The 16876-nt window shown below is 43.7% G+C and overlaps 11 protein-coding genes across 11 annotated transcripts; 5 read left to right on the top strand and 6 right to left on the bottom strand.

Moving 5' to 3' along the window:
• Window positions 1-150: 150 nt before the first annotated feature.
• PICMEDRAFT_14414 (hypothetical protein) lies at window positions 151-1118 on the bottom strand. The gene has a single exon (XM_019160363.1). It carries the CDS (start codon window positions 987-989, stop codon window positions 504-506), a length of 486 nt encoding a protein of 161 aa, XP_019020004.1. The 5' UTR covers window positions 990-1118; the 3' UTR covers window positions 151-503.
• A 229-nt stretch (window positions 1119-1347) lies between these two features.
• Window positions 1348-1839, top strand: PICMEDRAFT_25584 (hypothetical protein; the record flags this gene model as incomplete). Its single annotated transcript, XM_019162403.1, has 1 exon — window positions 1348-1839. A coding segment is annotated over one exon (492 nt), but the record flags the coding sequence as incomplete, so codon positions are not given.
• On the bottom strand, window positions 1547-3376 carry PICMEDRAFT_14412 (hypothetical protein). The gene has a single exon (XM_019160362.1). It carries the CDS (start codon window positions 3323-3325, stop codon window positions 1964-1966), a length of 1362 nt encoding a protein of 453 aa, XP_019020002.1. The 5' UTR covers window positions 3326-3376; the 3' UTR covers window positions 1547-1963.
• A 115-nt stretch (window positions 3377-3491) lies between these two features.
• On the bottom strand, window positions 3492-4116 carry PICMEDRAFT_88231 (hypothetical protein). The gene has a single exon (XM_019165033.1). It carries the CDS (start codon window positions 4015-4017, stop codon window positions 3658-3660), a length of 360 nt encoding a protein of 119 aa, XP_019020001.1. The 5' UTR covers window positions 4018-4116; the 3' UTR covers window positions 3492-3657.
• PICMEDRAFT_70481 (hypothetical protein) lies at window positions 4088-6475 on the bottom strand (the record flags this gene model as incomplete). Its single annotated transcript, XM_019163653.1, has 1 exon — window positions 4088-6475. The coding sequence occupies one exon, from the start codon at window positions 6473-6475 to the stop codon at window positions 4088-4090; it is 2388 nt and encodes a 795-aa protein (XP_019020000.1).
• A 621-nt stretch (window positions 6476-7096) lies between these two features.
• PICMEDRAFT_14410 (hypothetical protein) lies at window positions 7097-8017 on the top strand. The gene has a single exon (XM_019160361.1). The coding sequence runs from the start codon at window positions 7246-7248 to the stop codon at window positions 7963-7965; it is 720 nt and encodes a 239-aa protein (XP_019019999.1). The 5' UTR covers window positions 7097-7245; the 3' UTR covers window positions 7966-8017.
• A 125-nt stretch (window positions 8018-8142) lies between these two features.
• PICMEDRAFT_88250 (hypothetical protein) lies at window positions 8143-10038 on the top strand. Its single transcript, XM_019165034.1, has one exon. It carries the CDS (start codon window positions 8321-8323, stop codon window positions 10025-10027), a length of 1707 nt encoding a protein of 568 aa, XP_019019998.1. The 5' UTR covers window positions 8143-8320; the 3' UTR covers window positions 10028-10038.
• On the bottom strand, window positions 9716-11815 carry PICMEDRAFT_14409 (hypothetical protein). The gene has a single exon (XM_019160359.1). It carries the CDS (start codon window positions 11673-11675, stop codon window positions 10050-10052), a length of 1626 nt encoding a protein of 541 aa, XP_019019997.1. The 5' UTR covers window positions 11676-11815; the 3' UTR covers window positions 9716-10049.
• Window positions 11816-12392: 577 nt separating this feature from the next.
• On the top strand, window positions 12393-12800 carry PICMEDRAFT_70478 (hypothetical protein; the record flags this gene model as incomplete). The annotated part of the gene is made up of 1 exon (XM_019163652.1): window positions 12393-12800. The coding sequence occupies one exon, from the start codon at window positions 12393-12395 to the stop codon at window positions 12798-12800; it is 408 nt and encodes a 135-aa protein (XP_019019996.1).
• An 82-nt stretch (window positions 12801-12882) lies between these two features.
• On the bottom strand, window positions 12883-14880 carry PICMEDRAFT_70477 (hypothetical protein; the record flags this gene model as incomplete). The annotated part of the gene is made up of 1 exon (XM_019163651.1): window positions 12883-14880. The coding sequence occupies one exon, from the start codon at window positions 14878-14880 to the stop codon at window positions 12883-12885; it is 1998 nt and encodes a 665-aa protein (XP_019019995.1).
• Window positions 14881-15730: 850 nt separating this feature from the next.
• PICMEDRAFT_9393 (hypothetical protein) lies at window positions 15731-16583 on the top strand (the record flags this gene model as incomplete). Its single annotated transcript, XM_019165090.1, has 2 exons — window positions 15731-15745; window positions 15810-16583. The coding sequence occupies 2 exons, from the start codon at window positions 15731-15733 to the stop codon at window positions 16581-16583; spliced, it is 789 nt and encodes a 262-aa protein (XP_019019994.1).
• Window positions 16584-16876: the final 293 nt, after the last annotated feature.

Here is a 16876-nt window from a genome sequence, read left to right as displayed (position 1 = left end):
ATTGAAGAAGAAATTGAGAAGGAAACAGAGAAAATGATAAAGACGAAAAAGTATGATCATTTTATGAATGAATCACTGAAAAATGTACCCAACAGGCAAACTTTACTACACTTGATTAAGAAGTATACAGAAAAAAGCAATAAGGTCGAAAATAGAATTGATAATCTATACAAGCAGAAGAAGCTAGAAACAGAAATCGATAAAACATTAAAAGAGATTGCTGATATTAAAGCGGAGGTTCATGATGTGGAGGATGAGTTGTGGGCCTACACACAGTTCCAAGAAATGGAGTCGAGCTCAATAAAGTTAAGGAAAGAGCGCATGCAGAAGGAACTTGACGAAATCAATCAATTAATCGAAGGAAAAAGACGAGGGCTGGTTTCCCGCTGATTACAATCTGTACATATGTATACTAAATGTAAAATTATTCACTGCTTCTATTACCATTATTACTTAACTATTTTTGTCGTAGATAAAGAAGGAGAAAGACGTGTACTAAAAACTCATTCATCATCGTCATCAGCCAAAGCATCAAAGGCATTAAATTTGGAGACTTGTGTGATTGCAATGGCATCCCTTGTGTCTGCAACACTACTCTTACCACTTGAAATCTTGGAAGCGTTAGTCTTGATCTTGATGGTGTGTTGCTTAGGCTTGGAAACTTCTTCGAAGTCATCGTTACCACCTTCGACTTCAGCAATTGCGTCCGCAGCACTGGAACCAATGGCAGAAGACTCCTCCTCTTCGTGCGCCTTCTTCGGAACAAATGAAGTCCATCCGTCTTCGTCAACAATTTCCTTAGGTTGCTTCTTTCTTTGTGGTCTGTGATGGTTGAACGACTTACGACGTGGATGTTGCTCTTCCAGTTGCTTCAATGCCTCAGTGACATCGGCAACTAGTGTAAGAAATGGTGTGAGATCGACACCGTCTGGCAAACAAGCTCCAGCTTCATATAAACGGAGTTCTTCTTCAGTGTATCTTAAAACCATCTGTGTGAAATACTGGCTAACCTGACCGAAATAGAACTGTTAAATTTCCCCTACCCCAGACCTTTCTTCCGATTTCGTCATCCCCAGCTGGTTTATACTTTTTTCATGTTCATTTTCCACTTGCCATTCTCAACACCGAAAAAGTGCGAGCTTGCCGGGTAAGTTTATTTGCAAAGAAAGAATTACGTCAGCAATTGCAACGGTTGTTCCAATTTTTTTTATTTCTCTTGTCTTTTTTCAGATTCGATATGGATATTTTTTTTTTCAGCTAGCTTTTCATGTAGTGTAAGTTGCAAGTTTATTATGAAAAAAGGCGGTTTTGTCATCAGATTGGCCACAGGAAAACATAAAAAATATAATGGCAAAGACAGTTTTGAAGGTTACTCAAAAAATTAGAAAGAAAAAGACTCTTTTACATCCAAACGGAAGAAAAGCTCAGTCGCTAGCAAGGGCCTCACTCCGAGATGATAGAGTTAACCAAAAGAAACTCATGCATTCAATGAGAAAAAGTGAAGAGAATCTCATCGTTGATTTTTTCCAAGAATTCATAAATTCTCCAGCCGAGATTGAGAAAGATAAATACGAACTCGATGATCTGAAAAGCTTAATCGAGACGTTTATCAATAGAGACCGTGACGAACTTGAAACCTTGAAAAGCGAACGGAGAGCAGACAGACCACCTTCCAAAAGGCAGCAATTGCTAGAAAGCAGACTCAAACAAGAGAACCATATGTATGAAACAGGTTGGCAAGTGCCTGATCTACGATCAGCTACAAACGTGAACCTACTTAGACTATGGAAAGGAGGCCATGGAGGACTCACCGCAATCAAGTGTGCTTTAGTAAAAAAAGTAGGCAGCCCAGAGGATGGGAAGGATGTGGAAATGTCGTAAGCGGTAGCGGAAAGTTAACTATTTTTTCTCTTCTTGCACTTTGCTCATATAAAACTGTATACTTTATGGAACGGAATATTTGTTACAGCCCCGTGGATACCCCAATGACACTCAGCATGACACAAACCCCTGCAACACCAATGACTATCCCTCTCTTTATTATATTGTAACGATATTGCGAGTTATCACGCACCATCATAATTTCCCTTTCTTCTGAACTTACAGGGACCCATCCTATTTTTAAATATTTGAGTAAATTTGTTTTGAAGTTTTTAGGGTGCTGTAGCCGGGATAAAATCGTGTACAAGTTCTCTATGTCTCCTTGCCAATAGGTAAAGTTGTCATTTGCTAACGTACCACTTGAGCCATCAGCATAGATTTTCAGGATATCAAATTTTTCAGCATCAAGCTTCAAAAGACCTTGTTTCATCTCTTCTTGAGCCTCAATGGTTTTTTGCAATCCGTATTCATGAATGGGGATCAAAGTTTTCGGCACACAAACCGGTGTGAAAAAGTTATGGTTTTCAATCGTACGTGGCTCTTCCGATAGAAGATTCTTAGACCACTCATAGTTTATTTTTGCCTTGAATAACAGCTCGTTTCGATCTTCACTAACTTGTTTTGCATTTTGTAAAAATTCCTGTAAGCCTTTAACTTCCGAGTCGGGAATGTCGACATGTGAGTTCAGATGCGATATGGTAGGATGCGCTTCAAATGCAGTCATTTGTGGTAAAACATGAATTGCCTTTGTCTGATGGACTTTGTTTATTTTCCTCAAGAGTAAGTTGAATCCCGTGTGTCCATCTATTGAACCTTGCTTCCGATAAGTAGGTACATTTTTCTTCTCATTATTACTTTCCTCAGATATATCATGTATTTCAGCCTCCTTTAACTCTTCCTCAAATCCCCAGCTCTCCTGACCTTCTTGCTTTGAAATTTCAATTCCACTTTCCTTAGCAACATACTCGAGCAATGGCCAATTACGTTTCATCAACAGCGCCAATTTGACTCTGTCAGCTTGCGCAGTGCCTGATTTCTTCACCATTCTGACGTCCCCACCTTTATTCTTACCTGCTTTCGCATATGCAGCCATAATCATCTTTCTTTGGACTAAACTTAGTTGCTTGTTGATAACTTCATTCTTTTTGGACTCTTTTGAATTTTCACCACAATCAAATCCAAAAGTGGCATATTTGTCCATCAATTTTATCACATCATCTTTACTTCCAAATTGTGTATTTTCAAGTTGTGATTCATTTTTCAAGAACTGTTTAAGTTCTCCTACCTGGCTGTTGAATTTTGATTCTAGGATATCATAACCTAGAGGCCTTGGTGTTAACTCCTTGAAACTTTCACCTGAGGAAGATTTATTGCTCATAACTTCCCCAAATGTTTTCTGAGACATACTGTTCAGATTCTGCAGTGCCAACCTCGTACATTTCATTTTGAAAAATATATTGTATCTGGCTTAAAGATACTATCATCGGACTAATCCATTGTCATGTTCTTGTAACAAAAGAACTGCATAACTGTGAGCTTCGGGGTCTAAGACTTGATAGATGTCTCGGATACGGAATCATGCTCGCTCGCAGATACATGATAATTCGGGAATTGTGAGAATCATGAAATTTAGACTTAGTATATAACTTGTTTTGAGACAATAAATACAAATGAATAGGATTATATAAACATAATTTGTTGGAGAAAAGTACATATACATACATATATATATGGATATACATATTGATGAAAGAATAATGTTAATTTTTCAATTCTTTATTTTTTTGATGGTATGAACAAATGGAAGGGGAAAAAAGTAACATAAAAAATGAACTCCATGCAAAATGAATAGAACGTGCAGATAAAAAACAACCAAACATCGACATAAAATTTATGAAGATGAGAGATAAAAAATGGAAGTATGTGACGTAGGTGATGAGGATATGGGAGTGTAGACCAAGACATGAATAAAACAAAACAAACAAAACAGTAGGAAAAACAAAAAGAAAAACAACTGGAAACAAGAAAAAGCACATGAAACAGAAAAATCAGGCACAATGTACAGTATTGTTCATAAGATGGATCAAAATGAACCATGTGATTTATCGATGTGAAGAGGAGAAAGAATGTTTTCATAAGACAGGGTTGTAACGGCTCACTGTGAAGATAAAAAAGAAATGAAAAAAGAAGAATATTACTCCGTTACTCATTCTTTATTCTTTTTACCGAACTTCAGGAAGCCACGCTTCTTTTTCTTCTCCTCTTTCTTTTCCTGACTTGGAACATAAGCAGGAGTAGGAGCAGGTGTTGCTTCTGGAACCGGAACCAAATCAATGTTGCTAGTTTTTGGAGGAGGAACGGCAGCACCGTTAGCACCAGGTAGGCTAGATGAGCTACCATTTGATAATCCATCACTTCCACTACCATTGGCAACCACTCCTGGAGGCGTAAAGGAATTGTCCAAACCAAATTGGGAGGTTGATTGGCTGATGCCGCCGTTAGGTCTCTTGACATTTGCGGCACTTCTCAAATTTGAGTTTGAAGCTTGAGGAGCCATTGAGTGACGTGATGGCATTCCACCGGTATGGCTATAACCTCCAGCCACTGAATTTGTCAGGGCAGCAACACTTTTACGTGAGCTTTTACGTGATGTTGGTTTGAATGGTCTGTTTGGGCCACCCATACCATTCATCGGACCCATGCCATTCATCGGACCCATGCCGTTCATTGGACCCATACCGTTCATTGGACCCATGCCATTCATTGGACCCATACCGCTCATGCCATTCATTCCATTCATTCCACCCATGCCGTTCATGCTATTGAATGAAGAATCATAGTTCTGGTTCATATTCATGTGAGAAGCACGACCGGACATAAATGATACATCATCTCTAGAAGCATATGGGTTCATTTGGGGGTGTCCGCCTTGAGGACCATTATTGTAGTAACCTCTTCCACCACGATTTGGAGGAATTTGCATTGGAGGAGGTTGTTGTTGTTGAGGTGAGTTGAAAATTTGTTGCTGAGGAGGTAAGCCTTGAGGCGGTAGACCATGAGGAAGATTTTGTTGAGGCATGTAGTTTGGAGATGCATTGCCTGGTATGCTATTGGGATTGTTATTTACAGGGAATGGAGGTTGTAAATTATTCGAGGATGGAAAACCATTCGGAGTCTTTGTACCGTTATTGTAATCGCGAGATTGGGGTGGAATGTTTTTATCGGATATGCCACCGTAAGTGATTGCCATATCTGATAATTCTTCCATCTCAGGATCTATTGGAGGATCGGTTGAAGAACGCTGTGGGTTCCTTGGGTAGGAAGGTCCACTTATAGCACCATTGCTATTACCTTTCGGAATAGATTTGTTGAGTGCCATTTCCGAGTTTTTGATGTCTCTTTCACGCAAAGAGTTTTGCATGGCAATCTCATCCTGCTGTAGTCTCAATTGGCGGATATTTTCCGTGTTTTTCCTGAGCCAAAAGATAGAAGTGGATGTCTCTAGGGTGGAGAAATTGTTGGAGTTGTATTGAGACATGACGGCATACAAGAATTCTAGGTATGGGGTTTTAACTTGGTAGTCATCTGCAATCAAGATCGGCTGAAGCAACAATAAATCCAAGTAAAGTTGATTTTGATTGAAAAAATCGTAATACAGTTTTGGTGCTTCTGAGGCGTCCAAACTTAAATCCACTTGAGGGTATAACTGAGATAAACGTTCCAAAAGAGACACTTCGTTGTCGTAACTGTTGAATAGCTTACAGCCCATGGTCTTGATGACGGTGATGATTTCGAAGATTAAGCCTGAGATCAAAGGTTTGGCCAAGATCTGGTTTTGCAAGTCGCTCGGGAAAGGCTTTTCAAAAATGATTGACAAAGGTTCGACGGTTATTTTTGGCAATGCAAACTTCCATTGGTAGGACAGGAACTCCAAGGGGGTATTCAATTTGTAGACATCGATGTTGGAGGATTCGAAAAGATCTGCAATCTTGTTGATCAAGCCTATTTCCTCGGAGGTGTAGCTGCTTTCTCTTCCGCTCTTACCGACGTAGATCAACTCGGACTCTTTCTTGCTCTTGAAGACCAGGAAGTTATCGTTGCCGACCTCTCTGATGTCGAAGTCGGACATGATCGAGATGACCGGGATCTGGTCGTCCAGCTGCAGGGACATTTTCACAAAGGGCTCCAAGTTGACGAAGTTGGTGGACTCGACGATGATGGTAGGCACGTTGTGGTTGGCGAGCTGCACCTTCAACACGGAGCTCAAGGTGGAGCACACGGTGGACAGCTCCTGCAGCGACGTGGCCGAGAGGAAGATGAAGTCCAGGTTTTCCGGGGAGGCGCCGTTGAGCGAGATGTAGTCGTCCACGGAGTTGTAGACGCTGTTGAGGGTGTATCTCTCGTTGCCGAACTGGTTCGACGACCACGAGTACGTGGTGGGCTTGGCGTTCTGGATCGACGCCGGGGTGGACGAGTCCAGGATGGCGGTCGAGGCGACGGTGGCCAGCTTGACCGCCTTCGAGGCGTTCAGCCTCCAGTTGTAGAAGGCGATGTTGGGGTGGCTGCCGATCGATAGAATAGAGTAGGGGCCCATGGCGTGGTGCTTCTTGTGATCTCAGAGGGGAAAGGCAGGTGGGCGGATCCGGGCGGACGGCGAAGCGGGCAGCAGAGGCAAAGCAAGGTCGACGTGTGTGTGTGGAGACGGAAGTGCACAACCCGGCGGGACACACACACCCAGGCAGACACCCAGACACAAATACAGTCAAGCAAGCCAACACAGACGCCAGCTAAACAGGAAACAAGCCCTGGACAGCTGGACAGCAGAGTGTGTGCGTGCGTGCGTGCCCTGCTGTGACACCAGCAAGGGGAAACACAAGGAAACCGCACAGGCGCACACAGCTAGACGCTGGCCCGCAGAGGCGCCCCGCCGACGACACCGCCGGCCCCAGACCCCAGGGCACCGGCCCGACACGACGACAACAACACCCCGACACATCGGCCTTCGGCGAACATCAACAAACACCTCGAGAACGAGGCGAGGCCTGCGAAAAACCGAGGGAAAACGCCGAAAGAGGCTTCGACACGGACGCTAAAACCCGGGCCCTCCGTCCGCTCCGAAAAAAGGCGCTACGGGTCGATCGACCGCTGGGGCGTTTTGGCGTTTTGGCGGCGACGCGACGGCGCGACGGCGCGACGGCGCGAACACGGACGGGGAGGGATGGCTCTGGTGGCAGGGGGAGAGGGAGAGGAGGAAGGGTACACGTCAGAAAGAGCTGAGCCAGCTGGGAGGCGTTGGGGAGAAGAGGGCACGGACAGATGGGAGGGTTGAAGGGAAGGCAGCACAGACAGATAGACAGCAGCAGGATGCCGCAACACGCCAGGAACACGGGCTACAACAACACGCAGAAGTACTTTCTGGTCACAGACACGCTGGTGGCGCTGTTCTGGTTCTTCGTGCTGGCCCGGCTGGCGATCTTGTACCCGTTGACGGGGTCGAAGTTCCTTGCCGGGGGGCTTGCAGACTTCTATCTCGGGGTGCTGGTGGCCACGGAGACGCTGGAGCTTTTCAACTACGTGGCGGTGTTCAGACACATTCCGGGGACGCAGACAGCGTACAACGCGTTGCCAAAGCCGCATCCACGGGTGCTGCTCTCGGTGGCCGGGTCAAGACTCGTGCTGGCGTTTGTCTTCTTCAACTACCCGCGGGTGGCGCGGTCGGAGGCGTTTGCGCTGGTCGTGCTGGTGCAGTCCGTCAAGGAGTTCTTCCGCTGGTTCTACAACCTCCAGAAGGTGCGCCTCTACAGCAACGTCCCGCGGCTGTTCCGCCTCTGCCGGTCGCTCACCTACCTCGTGTGCACGCCCCTCGAGGCCGTCGCCACCGTCTACCTTGTCTTCCAGTCGCTCGTGTTTCCCTCCTACCAGGCCGAACTCGAGCCCTACGACGCGCAGATCAAGACGTTCCTGAAAATCCTGCTTTTCGCATACCTCCCGACCTTCTACCTCATCTACAAGCGGACACTTTCCAAATACTTCTTTGCACAGACCTCACACAGATTCTCCAAGCCGGCAGAAAAGCTCGAGTGAGCCCGAGCCCTGCCGCTTCTCTGCGCCTACCTAGATAGCTCCGTATATACCTCCGACCACCGGAATCGACTCCCGCTTTTTCTTTTTCTTTTTCATGTTCGCACGTGTTTTCCCTGTGTTGACATGTTGACATGTTTACATGTTCACTCGCCTCCGCATCCACACGACATGTCACTTTGCGACGTGTCGCCAAACGCCCTGCCGCCGTCCAGCTCCAGCTGTCTGGGACACCATAGGCAAAAAGAGGAAAGAACTAAGAAAGAAGTTAAAAACCGCTTCGCCGCTCCCCCCCAACAGCCTCAAGTAGCAGAAAACCCATGGTCGAGGCTCATTCAAACAAACTAACCACGCAGATATGAACACACATCGGAGAAAGTCGCTGATACCAAAGCCGTCTTTGCCGAACAGTAGAAAAGACACCTCCAGACTTTCCCCTGCCGCCTCCCCCAGGAAACAGGACTCCCGTCGGGCAAGCATCTCCCCTATATCCTTTTCCAGCATCCCGGTATCTAACTCAACCACAGCTTCCTCCGCGTCTAGTATCAACTCCCGCAAAAGGTCCGGATCTTCATCACTAGAGGAATACCTCTCCACCCTACAGACCCACATAACCGCAGATGTGGAAGCTGAGCGGTCCTATTTATCCGAAATCCTTCTTGAGATAGATTCCCGCCTCTTTCACTACCACCAGCTATGCACGAAACTCAGAGACTTGCAGAAACGGGAAGCGAACCTGAGCAACACCATCTTTGAGTATGAAATAGGAATACCCGTCAAACAGTCTTTACTTGATCAAGAGGTCTTGAAAGTGGAGGACGATCTGGCACGGGTGGAGGAGCGCATAGATTTGGAGAAAACCGCCTATGCAAAGGTAATCGAACACAAGGAACAGAAATTACACAACGTTTTGCAGGAATTGGTAAACGATGCCAAACGAGACGACGCTGAAACTGTCAAACTTCGTTCTGAGAGAATGAAAAAATTAAGTGATGAGAAGGAAGAATTATTGAGAAAGATTGAAGTTGCCAAGGTCAATATGGACTCTGAATTGCAGCAGCTGAGGGAATCTTTCAGCTCAGAGAAAGATCTAAAAATAAAGAATTTTAAAGAAAAAGAGACGTTGATAAATCTTGAATTACAGAAATTGGAAGAGCAGCACGAAAAACTTAAGAAGGAATACTCCACTTTATCATTTAAGCTTGAAACTGATCAATCTACTATCAAGTCTTTGGAAAAAAAAATTCAGTCAAAGAAAATAAAGATAGAAGAGCTGCAGTACCGTCTATCAGATATGAAATCATTGATATCTGAGCTACAACTTGATCTTGACAATGCACTAACTTTATTCTCTAAATTTGAAAGTGGTGAGTACAAAGAAACCAGGGCAAAATGGCTACTGGCAAAAACAAGATTACAGCAGGAAAAACATAAGCGCTTAAAGATTGAAATTCAAATCCGTGAGATATCGGGTATTCCCAATATAGTAATATTGGATACTGACTCCAGTCACGCTTTGAAAAATTCTAGTTTGAACGAATTTTTCAAACCTCTTGGTTACGATTGGAAATCTGAAATGCTAACCGCACTTGAATCATCGTTGGAGGGAGTTTCTTCATGTGTGTACCTTTTTAACGAAGATAAAAGCTCCATTACCAATTTAAGGTCAATAATTGTGCCCCATTTAGAACATGTTTTAAAGGAGCAAGATAGATTTAGTCATTATGACACAAATTTTACAGAGCTGGATACCTTAAACACTATCAGCAACATTCTTGAGGATTCAACTGAATTTCAGATTTCAAAGTTTCCATTAGACGTTAATGCTCTCTATGTTGAAATGACTAATTCAAAAACTTTGAATCTACGTAAAGCCATAATATTTCTGATCACTGCTAGTGTTCCATCGGAGTTAAAATCAGAGAGCGTTCAGCAATTTGGAAAGGCCGTTCAATGCATCACAATCGCCGAAAACATTTCAGCTTCCTGGAGTGAGTCATTACAACTTTTCGCATCTTTGAAGCCACTCCGTCTGCGTGAATCGTACTCTTTTCTAAACAAGTAAAATATATAATAAACAATTAATTTCATTCCTCAAGTTGTGCTCTGTAAACATTTTCTGCAACTTTCACACCCCAATCCCAGTCGGGGTCTTCTTCATAAACAATTGACCCATCCGGCTTGAACCATCTGAATTTTTTGAAATCACTGGTGTCCCAATCACCAATATCCTCTTTGAAATTCAAAAAGTCGAGGAACGGCTTCACAAATTCGGTCATCTTACTTTTCTCACTATCGCTGTAGCCGTTTCTCAAAATGTAAAACCAAATCGACTGGTCATATGCATGGGTAACCTTAACCTCTGGAGGCATGAATTTGTCCAACCACTTGCCACGGTAACCAACACGGTAACGGAAGTACCTTTCAGAAGGGAACCCTCCTTTCATAACATTATTGATAAATCCCCTGGTTGAAGCATAAACTTGGCCATCTCCTGTAATTTTACCAAACATGTCAATAAGTTGCTGCTCAAGTTCTGGGCTGTCAGGATCAATTTTATCTTTAACTTGATAGACATCCATTAAGGTGGGGACAACTTTTCTGGGATAATAGTTTTCAATTTCAATAGGTAGAGTGTCAAGTGAAGTTGGTGGGTTGAACAATGAGTAAAGGTAAAACTCATTATCTGTCTCACCGTGAACAATTCTAAGGTTCTTATCGATTAACAACTTAGAGAACTTTCCTGACTGAATATCTCCTAAAATTGTTGGCGCAATAAAATGACTGTCTGATACTGCTCTGAATGTATGTAGCTCCAGTTTTGGCACAAACTCCTCCAAAAATTCAAAATCAAAAGATCTCAGTTTTTCTAACTTCTCTGGTCCGGTCAAATTGTTCATTCCTAATTTATCAACGACTTCATTGAACTGGTCTTCACACTCGTCAATAGTTTTTGGTTGAGAGAAAACCATATTTGAATAGAATACAACCTGCTTAATGATTTGAGTTTCCTCCGGATGATATAATTCATAAGCAAGCTGGAAAAAGGTAGAGTATGAGCCGGCAGATAGTCCTGAAACAGTTATCTTTTCCGGATCACCACCGAAGTATTTGATGTACTTATAAACCCACTTAATACCTTCACGTTGATCCCAAAAGCCCATGTTTGAGTTTTTAGGGTTTTCTTCCAACAATTCTTTACATGTCAAGAACCCAAAAATATTCAATCTGTAGCCAAGGGTCACTAAAATGTATTTTTCTTGGAAATTTTCATCGTCCATTAATTCAACAACGTTGAACATATCTTTATTAGGAGAGCCGTATTGCAACCATCCACCATGAATATAAATCAGAACGGGCCAGCCAGTTTTCGGTTTATATTTATCTGAAGCTGGAACCCAAACATTCAAATATTGAATGTGCTCGTCGGATTCGCTTTTAGGATACACAATCTGCTTGCTCTCATATACCGGCTGTGGGCATTTGAAGCCAAAGTCCCTGTACTCCCCAGTATAGTCATAATCGTCAGGGATTGGTTCTGGTAGAGTGAAACGTTTTTTCAAAGGCAAAGCATAGGGAATTCTGGCAAACCTGTTAGAAGTGAGCTTGCCATTTGCTGGATTTTTAAGCGTAAAACCGGTCAACGTTCCCTGGTTTGGGATCGTAACCTCGACCTTTGGACTATCCTTTTCAGCAAATATCTCGTTATCCATTTTCGGAATTGGTGTGCGTGAAGCAACTAAGGTTTTGCCAAATGAACACTATACTCGAGGGTAACGAAACGGAAATTTGGGATTAAAGGCGATTTACCCCCATTTATATAGTTCTCCTGCAATTATTCCATATCGTGTCACAATCTAAGCATTTTCACAGATTTGTGGATATTCGGCCGATACCCCCTCTCACCCATTTTGATTGCGCAAAACGGGTAATTTTAAACAATGTCTCATGCACTCTTGATTCGGCAAGGGTATTAGAACGCAGTCGTCAGTCATATTAATTCTTATATCGTAGCCACCGTTTACAGTTTGGATTATGATTATGAACTGTTCGTATTTTTTTTTACAAGATACGGGTTTAGGAGATCGTTTTTATATTAAGAAAAACTGGATCGGAAATTATTCGTAATATAGCTCTGGGCTATCAGCACCTTCAATGCCATTAGCTTTCTAAAAGCTAGATGTTTGTGGAAAGCAGCTATCAATGGTGAACGAATTCCATTTTATTCTCCAAAGAACATAATGTGTCTACGATAGAGCTTACGGCCGCAAAGATTGACGATATATATTACGACCGCATGTGTTTAAGTGCGGGTTCTGGAAATATGCAAATCCGTGTTTGATAACGCTACGGGGATAAGCTAGCCTCGTTTACCAAGCTATTACTGTGACTTATACTTTAAAAAGCAACCAAGAATCTTAAGGCAATAGATGCAGGATGGAATAGACGGCTTGAGACAACGTCATGCGAAAGAATCTGTTTCCAACGATGCACCTGACTTGATAACGCTCTCGAAGTCAGAGTATGACAGACTTACAGCATTGGAAGCTTCAGCTAAACGCTATGACTATATCAAAAAAGGATTAGTGTGGCTTATTGTGGGGGTTTGTTTTATTGTGTTTTTATTGTCTTTAGTCACAGTGATGCAAGATTCTACTGGCAGAGATGCCAAACAAAATGTTGATCCTATCAAATACTACGGAAGTGAATTATTGCACTTGAAACAAGGGGCTTTGGCTTCTCAGGATAAAACCAATGAGTCTCCCGTATCATTCCGAAAAAATCGACGACCAGGAAGGTTGTACCATCGTGGTGGAAACTACGGACGAAAAGAGTGAAACTCAAACTTATGCTTGTTTATAATATTAATATTAGTTTTGTCTGAATGTGTAAATATATAAATCTAACTTACATATCGAGCTAATCTAGTTTGGCAAATATGCTAGAGTAACCGTGGGCAATTAACCAGTTACCGATCTTGTCACCGAAAAATTGTCTAACAGTTGTTGGATTGTATTCTGAAAGTTTCTTTGCAAACAAGCAAAGGTCGAAAGCAGCGCTTTCAGGAACAATACTATCGTACTTATAGTCTGGGTGTTCAGAAATAAGCTTCCTGAAATATGTAGCTGTAGTAGGGGTGGCTCCGCTGGCTCTGCCACTGATCAGTTCTAGATACATGTCTAATTTTTCTAAGTCATCCGGATTTGCATCATGCCCAAACTCTACTGCAACAAAGTCTTTTACGATAGGAATCAACCCTTTGAACTTTCTTTTCTCTGAACCATTGAAAATCTCATCCAACGTGAGCTCTTGGACATATGCGTCTCCTGAATCTTCGATATTGGTTCTGACGTAGAACTTTTCTCGATTGATTGCGTCTCTGTGGTGTGCCCTTTTCATGTTATCTTCGACCAAAGATATATTCAAGTAGTTATTGAAGCGGTAGTGAATATATGCCCGACTCAATAAAACCGAAAAGACTGAGTATGCTGCATTTTCGAAATCTGTAAGTGAAATTTCCATAGGTCTCAATTCTATTCTCCAACCAGGTTTGTTTGAGTTTGGTACTGAGTCTTGAGATGGAACTTTGAATCTCAAAGTTTGCCAATTTGTCGATTGTATGTTTTCGAAGTGATCCATTTCAGTTTCGTTATCTTGCTCTATTCTTTCTGAGAACAACACAAGCGGATCACGAATAAACAAATGACCAAAATGACGAGATAGTTCTTCATCTAAACCCGATTCCAATAACTTGTCGTAAACTTTCTTGTTAATTGGAGCATTTAGGTCGTTATATGATGATTTGTAAAATTCAGTACCACCCAAATACTGGTCAATAGAATCATACCTAGATTTTGGAATTCTCAGCATTGATTTTTGAACCTCAACATCAGTTTGACCTCCATACAATGGGTGGTTCTCCAATGGAGCTTCATTTCTCTCGAATGGGGTTCTGTCGTCTACAGCTCCCGAAATGACGTTCCATCTAACATCTTGATCCGCCAAGTGACCTCTAAAGATTGGTGCCGCAGCAGTAACGGCTAACATTAGTGGAGCAATGTTTACCAAAGAATCGAACAAGTATCTAGCCTCACTCAGATTTTTTGCTTGCATTGTGACCTGCAAGCAAGACGAACCCATTCCAAACCCCATAGAATCCATATAGATATGGCCTGGCTTTGCAGCCGGATTGACAGCCGATAAATGTGGTTCATTATCCGAATAAGGGAAAAGCTCACGTTTTGGAATGGAAGGGTCAGCAGCGTCCAAAGAACGAGTATTCTTGTCTTTGTAGAGAGGGATGTTGATTGCCACTTTCTGTCCTCGACGACGACGGATATTGGCTGTCAAGGTTGGAAACCTCACGTGCTTGTTAATGATTTCATCTGGTAAAAAGAGTGATTTAGATGCACAGCCTTTGGGAAGCGTCGATGGAGAACAAAAGTCGTCCACTCCCATCAGCGGGAACGCTGTCAAGGTCAGTGGGTAAACATTTTCGGATTGAATTTCCTTGATAGCCAAAAAACGTCTTCTATGCATGTTATTTTCGACCTTGAAATAATCGCCCAAAGAAGTACCGTCGTATGGATTGAGCGGAGTTGCTTCAAGCATGAACCGACCGTACTCTGGATGGAACAGGACGTCGTTGTCCAACGCAGCCTGATAGTTTTTCCCGTCTTCGGAAAGGTTTGTCAATACGTAGTCGTGATCGATTGAGAGCTTCAACGATCTGGAAGCCTCGTCCAACGAGATCATCATGTACTCGATCTCGTCTCCCCAGTAGAACTTATCGTTCTCCCGGCCTTGAGAGATCTTGTACGAGTTCAGCAGTTGGATCACACCATTTGATCTGACGTGATCTGCATATTTCTTGGAGTCATTCCAGTGGAGAGGCGTACCTAAGGAAAGTAGACCCATGTCTTGCTTGTGGGATGGGTCGTGACAGGAAAGGAGAGAAAAATGGAAGGTAGTGGAGAGAAAAAGGAAGAGAAAATCCGCTGCTCAGTGATCGGCGATCAGTAGCCAGTAGCCAGTATCCGCCAATTGATAAGAAAACGTTGGATGCAGGGTCTGTAAGCCAACCAAACAGCAACGAAAGTGTGGCTAGTGGACCAAAAAGTACCCGTGGAGCAGAAGGAGCACAAATGGAGATTGTGGATATAACGTACCACACGTATGGATGTCGGTGGAATTAAAGACGGGTGGGGATCGGGGCCAGGACCAACACTGTGGTGCAGCTCGTAATTCCGTGAAACCGGTGCTAAGACGCCGAAGCTGATAGGATGGGGGGTGAAGGGGTGCAGCTGAGTGGGAAACAGATGGAGGTAAGTTTCACACCAGATCTAGGTAGCTGCTGGCTGGAGAGAGATGATAACACAGAGCAGAGCTGTTCCTGCTGGTCCGGCCTCTCTGATTTCCCTGCCGTCCAAGGACGTCCTCTGTCCCTCGGGTTTACACACCTTAAAAGAGGAAATCGCAGACGAGAGCAGGCCCCTTCCCTATTGTCTGCTTGTTTCCTGGGCGGATTTCTCCCGTTTTGGTCGCCAAATGTCTCTCTGCTTTACGAGAAGGCTACATATACTAGTGTACATCTCTGCAGAGATGCCTTTGGGCAAGATTCGGCATTCTAGACGTCCCAGAGCCCCCCAAACCCGTCCGTTCCTGCTCTTGTGCTGACAAATGGCTTTTCATTGCGCAACCGCACGTGACTGGACCTTCTTTAGATTTTTTCTTATTTTAACATTTTTTCCCAATTTTTTTCTGCAACATGTTTTTTACAAAAGTAAGTAGAAGACGGAGAGGAAGTAGGCAAAGTACAAGTCTTTTTACAAAGCACTGTTGTCCAGCATATGACATCCACTTGCACTGATATGACAACTGCTGCCACCGGTGCGTTTGACCTGGTTATACCTGGCGACAATATCTTACTTGGCACTGCTGCTGATGTGACAGAACTTGCCCTAGGCCCCAACGTCTCCCTTCTTGACGACACGACTGTTCAGCCCACAACCGCAGGATTGTTCGTCACGTCATCAGGCTCCACCATATCGAAAAAGGAACCCTCCAATCTCTGCTATGTTGACTCTGCTCGTGGTAGGTACATTCCGCAGGTAGGGGATCTCGTGTTGGGTACTGTTGTGGGCCAGTTTGGCGAGTACTACCGTGTAACGCTAAACGAGTACTCGCCGGACGTCATCCTCAACATCTACGCCTTCCCGAACGCATCGAAGAAGAACAGACCCCGTTTACAGGTACGAGAGCTGATCTACGCGAGAGTGGCGGCAACCGAGAAGTCCGTTGACGCAGAGTTGAGCTGCATAGACCCAACCACGGGGAAGGACGGCGGCTTTGGCGTGCTAAATGGCGGCTACTGTTTCAACGTTTCTGGTGCGTATGCACGCTTTCTCCTCTTTTCGCCGGACGCTCCGGTGCTAAAGAAGATGGTTGAGAAGCTGCAGTTTGAAATCGCAATTGGTGTTAACGGCAAAGTGTGGATCAACTCCGAAAGCCCCCGGTCAACGATGCTTTGCGTTTACATCATATCAGAGAGCCAGAAGTGGAAGCAAAGCGAGATTTCGGCCAACATCGACAAGCTGGTGAAGAAGTTCAAATCACTGTGATTCTTGTTCCTTCGTTTTGCCATGACTATACATTAACGATAACCCACATTATCTTTGCAACTTTTCTATAGACTAAAAGCACATACGTAATACCAATTTGGTTTTCTTTCTACTTCCCAGTGTTTTGACTGTGCAAACCTCCAAGCGTGAATTTCGACGGTTTTTTATTCAACAGACGGAAACTGTAGTAATGGTCCGAATCTGACGTCTCGTTGACGATTCGACTAACATCTTCCTCGCTCAAATCTCCTATTCGGTACTTCTTTGTTTTGTCCACACTATGCTCACGGAGC

Source organism: Pichia membranifaciens, assembly GCF_001661235.1.
Source record: "Pichia membranifaciens NRRL Y-2026 unplaced genomic scaffold PICMEscaffold_1, whole genome shotgun sequence".
NCBI classification, from domain to species: Eukaryota; Fungi; Ascomycota; class Pichiomycetes; order Pichiales; family Pichiaceae; genus Pichia; species Pichia membranifaciens.
Note: the sequence above shows the minus strand (reverse complement) of the source record. Positions and strands in the feature narration are given on the sequence as shown.